The sequence below is a fragment of the Pelodiscus sinensis genome, chromosome 2, assembly GCF_049634645.1.
Source record: "Pelodiscus sinensis isolate JC-2024 chromosome 2, ASM4963464v1, whole genome shotgun sequence".
In the NCBI taxonomy this organism is placed as follows: domain Eukaryota; kingdom Metazoa; phylum Chordata; order Testudines; family Trionychidae; genus Pelodiscus; species Pelodiscus sinensis.
Genome location: NC_134712.1, coordinates 118,469,281 through 118,481,774, shown reverse-complemented (window position 1 = coordinate 118,481,774; position 12,494 = coordinate 118,469,281). Strand labels below are relative to the sequence as shown.

The window sequence follows — 12,494 nt, the reverse complement described above, 5'->3', positions numbered from 1 at the left end:
GAGGGAAGTGAGGTGTGGGAGAATAAAACTGAGCTCTGGAGACGTGTTTGGCTAGAGTTTCCCCTACAATATGTACCAGTTCCGACTTACATACAAATTCAACTTAAGAACAAACCTACAGACCCTATCTTGTACGTAACCCGGGGACTGCCTGTATATTAAAATATAAAATTTTAGGATTTTGTACCGTTTACCCTAATAGGGGTGAACATGCTGTTTACTAAAAAAACACAAACTTAGTACAGTTAAATTCAAAAAATTCAGTCACAGTGGTCCTTGCAGATCTCTCCTGAAATATTTCCATGCCATAAGCTTTTTTTGATCCAGGAAGAAATTGAAAAGGCAGTGTGTATATATTGACTTGTGACGTGCATAGCAGTTGAAGCATCCACTACAATGAAATAACCAATCTCAGACTCACTGCCTAATCTTTCCAGATGCCATATTTGATAGTTCCTTGGTTCATTTCACTTGCCCTAGTTACTTTGTGACTGGAGACATACAGGTGTTTATCATCTTATTTTATGATGGTTTGAACGGAGTTGTATACATATTTATTTTAGTAGCAAAATCATAGCTAAGTAATATGAGGGGTGTTTATACTACAGATGTAATAGTGTAGTTGGCTAAACGATTAACCAGTAAATGAAAACTTATTGGTTAATGCTATTGGCTACATGCAAACTACAACCCCCAGGGGAGAGTGGGCTCCCAGTAAATTTATTAGAGGACTGGCCAGCAGCCTGGCTCAGTCCCAACTCCCACTGATTCCAGGAGCTAACCCTGCTGCGGCTCTGCAATAATACTTTCCTTGCAGAGCCGCAGCAGGGGTAGCTTTTGGGGCCTAGTGCGAGCTGGGACTGAATCAGGTTGCCTGCCCCCAGATCCTTAAATACTCTTAGTGCAGAACTGCAGCGGGAGTAGATGCCAGATCAAGCACAAGCTGGGACTGAATGCTTGCGGTGCTAATCCTTATTGATTGACGACTTACACGCTTCTTACTGGACATTGTTTATACACTTGTATTTGAGTGTTTAGAATTAAGAGAATAAATTATTTAATGCCAATCTATTTTATGGTATTACTGTATTTGTCAATTTTTAAAAAAAAAAGACTAGTGTTTAGGGATGCAAACAATTAACCGGTTACCCAGTTAGCATCACCCATTAACAGGTGATATTAAATTATAAGTTTAACCAGTTAACTAATTAAACTGATTTTTACATCCCTACTAATGATCTTGATTGTCCAACTTGAGACATTTTAAAGGAACCTGGTAAGTAGACAACATTTTATTTTAAAAAAAAGTCCCTTTGAAAATGTCTCATGTTGAACATCTTGAAAATTGAGTTACTGTCACTAGTCACTTCTTAAAAATCTTAGTTATTGTCAGTAACGTGTGCTGTTTACCCATAAGAAAAAATAAATTGCTTGCTTGGTTGCTACTAATAGAAAAACACACACTCTCAGATTTGACCATTTGTCTTGCATAATTTCAGTTGGTGGGGGTTTTCTGAGAGTATAATTATTTGAAGGATCTTCCTTTCAATTTTTTTTCACCTTCCATATAGAATGACTTTTCCTGTAGTGACTGCATGCCAAGTAATGAGAACTGTTTGGATCACTTCACACCTCATGATGGACTTTCGATGGCCTCTCGTAGACCTCAACGGGAAGGTATGTAAATAAAATGGTTTGAATGGTTTTGATATTATTTGCATGTTAAATTTAAGCTAGTGTAGTGGGACACCTATGTTTTGCTTCTCCCTTCAGTTAACCTATGTGCAGCTGGACCACTTCATCTGCATCACTACAGAAACCAATATTGCAAAACATTTTATGAATAAAGATGTTGAGAAGTAGTAGAGAATTGTTGCTTGCTTGATTCACTTTTCCTACCTAAAACTCAGACTTTAAGGCCATAAGGCTTTGTGTTTATCTAGTTCAGAGGTGACCAGACTGGCTCTCAAGCCACGTGCTGCTCTTTTACAGTTAGAGTGCAGCTTACAGAGCCCCCTTTTCTCCAGCCTGCCATTTTTCACCTACCAAATGGAAGGTAGTTCAGGGCTCTTACCCTGTGGAAGAGGAAGTTCAGGGGCTTCTGCCCAATTAGGAGGGGACCTAAAGGCTTCAATCCTGGTGGAGGCACCTGCCAGATCTTAGAGCCTTAGCACGTCTCTTTCTGAAGCTCTGAGCACCAGCAGACCTCTCCAGTGTGGTTGATGACCAAAGCCCTAATATCCTGCCACAGGGTAAAACTTCCAAGCAGGCACGCTTAGCTCTCCAACTTAAAAAGATAATCATATGTGGCTAGAAGGATCAGTACATTTTGCCACTCAATTTAATCTGTCCTCCTGCATGTTGCAGGCCCTAGAACCTCACCCACCTGCTCCTGTTACAGACCTATGATCTGTGTCTGAATTACAGCAGTCCTCAAATCATGATTTAAAGATTTCAAGTTATGAAGAATCCACCATGGGAAGTAAAATGAGGAAAAACAACAGAAGAGAGTTGGTAGTTTTTCAAAGGAACATTAAGGGCCTAAAAGCAAACTACTCCACTGTGCAGGAAAGATTAAAAAAGCATGGCAAGAGACCACCATGGCTTAACCAGGAGATCTTACGTGATTTAAAATAAAAAAGGAGTTGTATGAAAAGTGGAACCTAGGTCAAAAAACAAAGGATGAATATGAGTAAACAACATAAATATGTGGAGGCAAGATTAGAAAGGCAAAGGCACAAAATGAGCTCAATCTAGCTAGAGACATAAAGGGTAACAAGATGTTCTGCAAATATATTAGAAGCCAGAGGAAGACCAACAGCAGGGTAAGCCAAGCTCAGTAAAGAGGGAGGAAAAAATAACAGGATACTTGGATATGGCAGAGGTGCTTATGGATTTGTCTTGGTTTTCACCAAGAAGTTTGATGGTGATGGGATGCTTAATATAGAGAATGCTAATGAAAATGGGGTAGGTTTAGAAGTTAAAATAGGAAAAAAGTTAAAAATTACTTAGATGTCTTAACGTCACCAGGGCCTGATGGAATGCATCCTAGAATACTCAAGGAGCTGATAGAGGCGATATCTGAGCCTTTAGCAATCTTCCTCGAAAAGTTGTGGAAGTCGGGAGAGAGACTGGAAGACTGGAAAAGGACAAATATAGTGCCCATCTATGAAAGGGAAATAAGAACAACTACAGACCAGTCAGTTTAACTTCTGTGCCAGGGAAGACAATGGAGCCAGAGGCAGCCCTAGACTAGCTACCAGCAACTGGCACCCCAGGCGAACCATGCAATTGGAGCTCCCACCTCCAAACCCCTCAATGATATTGTGCCACCATTTGGCACCCCATTTAACTTGGGACCCTTGGCGACCGCCTACTTCGCCTCTATGGACGGGCCGCTCCTGAATGGAGCAAGTAATTAAGGAATTTGTCTCCAAACATCTAGAAGATAAGTTAGCATTGATTTGTAAAGAACTAATCATGTCAAACCAATCTAATATGGTATCAAAGAAAGCTAACAAGTCTTATGGGTAAGGGGAAAGCAGTGGATATGGTATACCTAGACTTTAATGTAAAGCATCTGATATGGTCTCTGATGACCTTATCAATAAACTTGGGAAAAACAACCTAGATGAGGCTACTATAAGGTGGGTGCATAACTGGCTGGGTAACTGCTCTCAGAGTAGTTATTAACAGTTCACAATCATGCTGGAAGAACATAACAAGTGGGGTTCTGCAGGGGTCTATTTTGAGACCCGTTCTGTTCAATATTTTCATCAAAAATTTGAATGTTGGCATAGAGAGTACTTTTATTAAGTTTGCAGAACCAAGCTGAGAGGGGTTGCAACTGCTCTGGAGGGTAGGGCCATAATTCAAAAGGATCTGGGAAAACTAGAGAAATGGTCTGAGGTAAATAGGATGAAGTTTAATAAGGACAAATGCAAAGTACTCCACTTAGGAACAATCAGTTTCACACACACAGAATGGGAAGTGATTGTCTAGGAAGTACTGCAGAAAAGGATCTAGCGGTCATAGTGGACCACAAGCTAGATGAGTCAACAGTGTGACACTGTTCCAAAAAAAAAAAACCCCATGATTCTGGAGTGCATTAAAAAGAGCGTTGAGACAGAAGTCATTCTTCTACTTTACTCTGCACTGATAGGCCACGTTGGAGTATTATGTCCAGTTCTGGGCACCACATTTCAAGAAAGATGTTGAGAAATTTGCAAAGGTCCAGAGAAGAACAACAAAAATGATTAAAGGTCTAGAAAACATGAGACACAAGGCTTAAGGAACTGGGCTCCTTTCTTCTAGAAAGGAGAAGACTGAGAGGAGACATGATAGTGGTTTTCAAGTATCTAAAAAGGTGTCACAAGGGGTGTGTCTAGACTGCAGGCTTCTTTCGAAAGAGGCTCTTTCGAAAGCATCTTTCGAAAGAGCCTCTTTCGAAAGATCGCGTCTAGACTGCAGGCGGATCTTTCGATAGAGGAAATCCGCTTTTTCGAAAGAGCACCCAGCGAGTCTGGATGCTCTCTTTCGAAGACGGCCTCTTTACATTGAAGAACGCCTTCCTTCGAAAGAAGAACTTTCGAAGGAAGGCGTTCTTCCTCGTGAAACGAGGTTTACCGCCATCGAAAGAAAAGCCGCGTTCTTTCAAAATAATTTCGAAAGAACGCGGCTTGAGTCTGGATGCAGGGGAAGTTCTTTCGAAAAAAGGGTACTTTTTTCGAAAGAACCCCTGAGTGTGGACACGGCCAAGGAGGAGGGAGACAAACTGTTCTCCTGGGCCTCTAATGACAGGACAAGAAACAGTGGGCTTATATTGCAGCAAGGGAGGTTTAGGTTGGACATTAGGAAAAACTTGCTAATTGTCAGTGTGGTTAAACATTGGAATAAATTGTTTAGGGAGGTTGTGGAATCTCCATCACTGGAGATACTTAAGAGTAGGTTGGATAGACATCTATCAGGGATGATCTAGGCCGGGGTGGGCAATAATGTTTGCCCGGGGGCTGCTTCAAAAAATTTTGAAGTCGCCCTTCCAAGGTGGCCCGGGGCTGGGGTGGGGCCTAAATGGGAAGGGGCAGGGCTACCCCAGCCCCAGACCACTATTGGTCTGGGGGTGGAGGAGCCCCTTTGCCCCCTGTTCCCACTAGGCACCCCTGCCCTGGAAGAACAAAGACATTAACTAGCTGGCACATTACAAATCCAATTGTTCCTGTCTCTAACATGTACTTTTTCACAGCAGAAACTATGAATGGGATACATCCAGGCCACTTACTTAGCCTTGCTAACATGGGTCCTACAGTTGACTGGTACTACTTCTGCTGGGGGGAGAAGGGGGATGGATGGATAGACAGATCTTTCTGTTACTTTTACTCAGTTCATCTGATGAAATAGGTTTTACCCATGAAAGCTTGTGGTTCTATATATTTTTGTTACTCTCTGTGGTGTCACAGGACTAATCTCTTTTATTGAGAATCTGATATTTGAAGAGTAATTTTCAGATCTGAGACACTTGCATCCTTGAATAGCAGGGCTATGGGCTTCTGCTCCTGTTTGCCTCAGAGTAACTGGCAGTGAAGGTGCATGATTCTCTAACATGGTGATGCTATCATAACAGACAAATAAAAATTTAAACTAGACCTGTACCTAGTACAACAAATTGCTGTGGTGTTTTTTTTTTTTTTCAGCTGTCCACATTGAGAAAATAACACTGAAAGGAGTATCAAGAAAAAGGGCTGACAAACATTTGGAGTACACGTTTAAAGTAAGCAAATAATAGCTGGCTTTTAAAAATACATTTTGAATATAAAGTTAACGTGGCTTAGGGATATAAAAATGTCTTTAAAAATAATGTTAGATTTCTCTCGCTACTAGTTCTGTCAAAGCGGTGTCTACATATTCCAAGACACATGCTCTCTACTTCTTTCATTTAGGCATGGCACAAGTACTGCCTTATTTCCGGGCTTGAGTTGTGAAGATGCAACATACTGAGCATCAGTTAGACCTCCAAGTGCTGATATGCTTGAAAATCTTGACCTTTTTGTATCTAACCCAGACCTGGAGAGCTATATGTCTGTGAAAATTCTAAAACAAAAACAGAGTGCTACTAAAATATGTATACTAAAATTGTTTCATTGCACAGATGTTCTGAGGTTCTTGTCTGCATCTGCCTCTAGGAAAGATATCAGAAAGGTGGTCAAAGTCATGTTAACCTTTAAGAACTATGTTCTAATGTTTGGTAGTACAAGCAGTGGTCCTTACAAGCACTGCTTTCTGGAAGGTGCATCCTAGAAGCATGAAAATACCCAGAGAATTATGTGATGGCTACTGAGGATTGGGGGTTGATTAAATGAGTAGTGCTTTGCTACTATACTGAAGTGCAGTGTTAGACTATTGTGGCTGTGCATCAATGACCTTGAATTCTGTAATCTACTTCGATTCAATTAAGACAATTAATTTGCCCTTAGCCGATACTGTGTAATGTGACCAAGTACATAAAGCACTAGATTGGGGTTCAGATGCCTGACTTTTTCCTGGCTCTGCTACTTCCATGCTGGGTAATGCAAGTCATTTCACCTCCCTCTGTTAGTTTCCCCAGCTGTAAAATGTGATAAGGATACTGATCTTTTGGAAAGCATTTTGACGTCTGCTAATAAAATGCTATATAAAAGCAAGGTATTTCAGAATCTAAACTTACAGACCACTAGCAAGTAGACCATAAAAATGTAACTATATTCCCTTTCAAAAACTTTTAAATTTGGAGCTAAAGTTAAAAAAAACCTCAGTTTGTCTTTCTTCCCCTGAAATAAAATGTTGTACAGAACGTTAACTTAGAATTTAGTCTACAAAATGTGGAATACACTGCAAATGCACAGGATGATGTAGCTGAAGCAATCTTAACTGAGAACAACCAGAAACTTGGATTGTCTTTTTCAGCTGGAAGTGAGCCTCCCAGCCTGATAAACAGACTTTGTACTTGCTCTACTTGTATTGGGATGCTAAAAGTAGGAGTTTGGATATTGTGGCATGGGCAAAGATTCAGTCTAGCTATCAGTTCAGATCCAGGGGGGTTTGCAGGGTTGGACTCTAGAGGCAAGTCCAAGCAGATGCCCATGCCATGATTTCCAAACTGCTACTTATAATGCACTAGCTTGAATAAATGTAATGTGAGTCACCCCTCTCCTATCCCACCCCCCTTGGCTAAGAGGCATGCTCCCATCTTCAGCGTAGACATACCTTTTAGACAGCCATCTCTAGCCATTGCAAAATCATTTTATTGGTGACATTAACATGAATAACCCAAAGGTGTTTCAGAGAGCCAGTCTGCAGATTATCATGATAGCAGTTTCCAAATCCAACGACATGAAGGAGGCAGAGACTTGCTGGAAAGCATTAAGTGAATTCTTCAGCTCCTCTTCCTTTGTTCCAGTAGGGAGGAGGATAGCTCCTTCTCCGGTGCATCTGGGAATAAAATCTTCTCTCCAACTTTTGTCTCTTGCTCCAAACCAGTTGAGATGCGTGCCTTTTAAGTTCTTCTCTAGTCTTCAATAGACACAAGGAAGCTGTCGTCCTCCATAGTCCCTACCATCTTATAAGGTTCTCCTGAGTCTGGATTGGAAATCATACTTAGTACCATTCAGTTATTGCTAAATACCCTCTTTGAGCTATCAGCTCTACTTTGTGATGTATACGATCTTCTAAGGTTAGGTTTGAACCCAAGAAATGGAACTGAACTTAGCAGAGGAGTGGAAAATAATTTACTCTTCACTTAAAGTAAATATTTAGAGGCTTTATTTTGCTGATCACATTTTGGACTAGTGCAGCAAAGCGTGGAGAAGCACTGATTTCAATGTATAAACACATACCAGAATTTGGGGCCTACTCTAATTTCATAGTACTTCTTGAGGCATACTTATGTTGCATCCTACAGCCATGTCTTGTATGTTTTTTTAAACATTAAAACTTTAAAACTCTAACTTTGAAATAGCTAATATATAATACAACTAGAGTACGTTAATAGATGGTTTGACTTCCTAAGCAAGAATAGTGGAACTAAACTTTGTATGCCTGACAATGAGTCTTCTCCTCTAAAGAAGCAGTGTGGTTTGCTGTTCTTATGCCTGGAACTAGTAATTACTGAGCGCTAAGACTGCATCTAGTAATTAGTTGGGTAGCCTCTGAGTGATTTAGGCCTAAATTTTCAGGAGTCTGCAAGTCTTGTGTGCCCAGGTAGATTCCCATCTCCTTCCCCTTTGCCCTAGCATTCCTGGGCACACTAGAGATGATGGATTTCACTTGAAATTATTGGTGCTTGTTCCTCCAGAAATGATGTCTGAGTTGTGTTTGTAGAGTGCATCCAAAGTTAGTACAAGTTGAACCTCTGGTCTGGCAACATGATTTAAGTTTGTCAGTTGTCATGGGTATGGTCAGTTTCCTGCAGTCCCATAAAGTTTTATTTATAGCTACCAGTCCTGGCTCTGTGTTCTGTGTTGTAATTTAGAGCTACATAATCACTAAATCCTAAGAGACCAGCAAACAGTGGAAGCATGCTTTTTTTAAACCCTTTAGCTACTTTTTTCTTTGTTCCAATACAGTAAAATTGTGTAACAGCACGAACAGTTTTATGAAGAGCTGATAATCTTTGCCTATGCATAGGCATATATAGGGTCTGTCAATAGTCGTACCTTATTGAGCAGCATTGCAAGTGCTGTTTTATTTATTTGCCTTGGTGAAATAGAGACCAACTCACTACTAGAGATGTTAACTGACAGTTATCTATGTTAATGTGTAACAGCTGGAAATTTTAGCGGTTACATGTTCATGGAGTGGGAGTTGGTGCTCTCAGGGAGCCGGCTTTTAAGTCTGCTCCCCATGAGCACCAGCTGCCACACGTTCTTCTCCCCCTGCTGCCTCTGATAAGGAGGCAGCAGTGCCAGGGGCACGCATCTCTGCAGGAGGGGAGTCAATAAACATGGGGAACTGGCTTGAAAGCTGCTTCCCGCATGTACCGGTTCCTGTCTGCCCCCTCCCCCCACATACAGCACCCATGCTGCTGCTTCTCTGTCAGCTCTGGGGAGGGACAGGTGGCTCCAAAGGACTTGGCAGTGCTCGGGTGGGAGGCAGCACAAACAGGGGCAGACGGCTCCACGGGAGCCAGCTCCCCCTTCCTCTCCCTTGCTGCCTCTGATACAGAAGTAGCAAAGGGGGTGGGGGCATGTAGTTAATTTTACTGATAATTAACTGATAAGCCTAGGCTTGTGTAAATGACTACATGCTAACATCCTTACTCACTACGATATTGACCTCCTGTAGTTCAGCAAATTCTCTGGTTCATCACCGTAAGGACCTGATCAGTGGCTGGGTCAACTTGGAGTCTTTTTGAAAATGTAGCTCTTACTACCTTTATTTTGCCAAAATGGTTAATAATACTTAATTGCAGTTGGTATTTGTATGCCAGTTTGAAATGGATAGTTCTGTAGATGTACTAAACATAATTGAATAGTATGATACAAGTAAAGAAACATTATCTAATTTTTTTTTCTATCTCCTGCTATCAGGTAACCTGGTCTGATCTTTCCATAACATGTGTAACAAAAACACACCAGGAGCTGCAGGAATTCCTACTAAAAGTATGTATTCACGTGTAAGCAATCTTCACAGTACTGTACATCATGCTGCAATTTCATGGGGTATGGCATTACTAGATGATTCTGGCTCTTATTAGCCATTCTATTTAAAGGAATGTTCATTCTATTGTGATATATTATTTTCCAAGGTATGTTGACCATCCTGTCTAAGCAGGTCTACAAGATAAGGCCCTTGGTTGGCATAAGATGGGAGACTAATCTTGCTAGCCTTGCTAACCAAAGTTCTAAGTGTCATAACTGCAAAGCTGGATTTATTTATGTTCACAGTGGAGCTTAGAGCTTAACACTGGACATTGCTACATGTACTACATCAGGCCTGCACAACTTGGAAAGCGGTGAGGGCCATATTACTCCAAAGAAAACAGCTGCGGGCCGCAAGGGTAGGTTTTAGGGGGAGTGATACTTTATTAAGAATTTTTCAATTAAAAATCAGGCCTGAACAATATAAGGCTCCCAATGCCCTTACCCTCTTCTCTCCCAGCATCACCCTGTCCCCCCTCCCACTGACAGCTCCCCTCCTGCCCTTTTCCTCATTGTTTCCACTTGACCCCCTGGCATTTGTGTTTCCTGCACCCTGCCCCTTGGTGCCTTCCCCTTTCTCCTGACCTGCCTCCCTTCCCTCAGCACAAGCCCCTTCCCCTACCCTACCTGGCTTCTGCCTTCCAGTTTGCGGGGCTGCTGGAGCCTTCTTGAATCTGGCAGTTGCCGGCTGTGATATCACGACACCATGTCACGACAGCGTCCTGGTGTCTGACGGTGTCCTGCCCTCTGGCTCACGCCCCGCCTCCTCCCACTGGAGCTGCATGCAGGCAACCCGGTGACGAGAATCGCCGCACTTCCCCCTCCCCGGTGGCACTCCACTCCTCCGCCCAGCTGGTGGATTGGATGAGGCCATGCCACCCGTAGTCATCACAGGCCGCACAGTGAGCCCCTGCAGGCCGCATGTTGTGAAGGCCTGTGCTACATGGATGCTAACTAACAACAACAAATGGTCTGGTAGCACTTTATAGACTAACAAAACATGTAGATGGTAGTATGAGCTTTTGTGGGCACAGCCCACTTCAGATGACTGGAGTTTTGAGTTTAGAATGTGCAGACCCAAAATAAATAGGGGACAAGGGAGAGGGGGGAAGGAAAGAAAGGGGACAGGGAAACAAGGGGCAAAGTTTATCCTGTACAAACTAAGTTGGCTACTCCCTGAAGTTGCTAACACAGTTAGTGTTGCTATAAGAAAATTTCTTAATTACTGATGCAAAGCCAAGAATACCAAACCTTTTTATATTCTGTGTTATAAGGATAAATGCAGTCCTCTTCTCTGAGGAACTCAGAAAATGTGAATAAACTAGTGGATATTTATGCTGCATATTAATTGTCCTGTAAACTGGGTTAAAATAGTACCATCATTCTAGCAACAGTGTTCTGTATCCATTCCTCAGAAGCTATTCTTAGGTTGGGACTACCCTAGGGAATCTGTTTTGTAAAAACAAAGCACCCCTTCCAGTGATTCCAAGCATTAACAAGAACTTGTCTCTAATAGCTTCTGATGTTAATTAAGAGGGTAATAGTAAAATTGTGGTACATGTACCTTTATACAAAGAGCATCTTGATGGACTCCGTTGCATAGGAATTATCATGTTGGTGGAGCTTTACTACTCTAAAAGGGGACTTAAGATTTTAATTTCATAGTGAAAAGCCCTTCTTGCACAGCATAGAGTTCCAGACTTTTTACTGTTGTACACTTTTTCATTTGAGAGTCTTCTGGATTCATGAAAAATGTGAAGGGTTCTAAGATGTTTCTCAGCTTTCCAGTAGCCTCTCAAGTGATAAATAGGGATACCCTGATATACCTGTTTGTCTGCTTCCAGATGCAAAGCTAAGCTTGGAGATTTAGCCCTTAAGAACACAGTAGGTATGAATTTAGTTGGTGTATGTATGAACCTGGTCCAGATTGCAGACTTGGCTGGTGTGAATCCTTCCCTATTAACCACAGTATTTTACCATTATGGTGCTGGCCAATCACTTGGCTCATCAATGTGGTGCAAGGAGGTAGTGGCTCTGTCATGAGCCACAGGATAGTTGTAGTGATATTACATCCTTTGATAGGGAGGGTCCACATCCTGGCCGACCTAATTCAGCCAGAATCAGTGGTACTGGCATGATCCCTGAAAGTCTGTTGCAAAATGAATATTTTTCTGGTAGGGGAAGATCTGATGGTTGTGACATGACCAATACCTATGTCAGGGTTATGATTAATGGCTTCATCTAGCCTACAACAGGTCAGCTTAATTGAAGAGATTTCTATTGCTTTCCTCTTCTATCCTTTTGATTCAAAGCATGTGGAATAACATCTGGCAGGACAGGGCACTGCTTTTAGTTTACATTGCTCTACTTGTGCATCTCACAGTAACAGTGTGAGTGCACAGTTACTGGAAGTAACTTTCCTATACACATACTCCAGGTTGCAGCTTTTGTATTTGATATCTCTTTTAATATCTCTAGGTCCTCTTGTACTAGAGCAGGGGTGGGGAACCTCAGGCCCAGAGGCCGAATGTGCCTGGATCCGGCCACCAAGGCTCAGCATTGGAGAGCCCATGCTGGTGCCCCAGCCTCCTTGCCACCCGCCCATGGGGCTGAAACAAAATCTAATAGACTGGGCCCCCCTTGGCTCTGGTGTGCAAGGGGTATGTGGGAAGTGTCTGCTTCTCCGTCAGGAGCATCTCTCTTTACTTCTCTCTTCTGAGTGCATGGTCCCCAACTGACTTTTTTTGTAGGTCAGCAGCCCCCAATCCATAAAAAGTTTCCCATCCCTGTCCTAGAGCAATTCAGAGAAAGAACTCATTACAG

General features: G+C 42.2%; 1 protein-coding gene across 5 annotated transcripts in view; it reads left to right on the top strand.

The window, feature by feature from the left end:
- Positions 1-12,494, top strand: part of ZCCHC2 (zinc finger CCHC-type containing 2) — an 86,377-nt gene that overhangs the window by 13,695 nt on the left and 60,188 nt on the right. For all 5 annotated transcript variants that reach the window (XM_075921379.1, XM_075921380.1, XM_075921377.1 and 2 more), the window contains exons 2-4: positions 1,572-1,677; positions 5,691-5,767; positions 9,561-9,632. In XM_075921379.1, the coding sequence (XP_075777494.1) occupies positions 1,572-1,677; positions 5,691-5,767; positions 9,561-9,632 (255 nt within the window). The remainder of the gene's footprint in view (positions 1-1,571; positions 1,678-5,690; positions 5,768-9,560; positions 9,633-12,494) is intronic.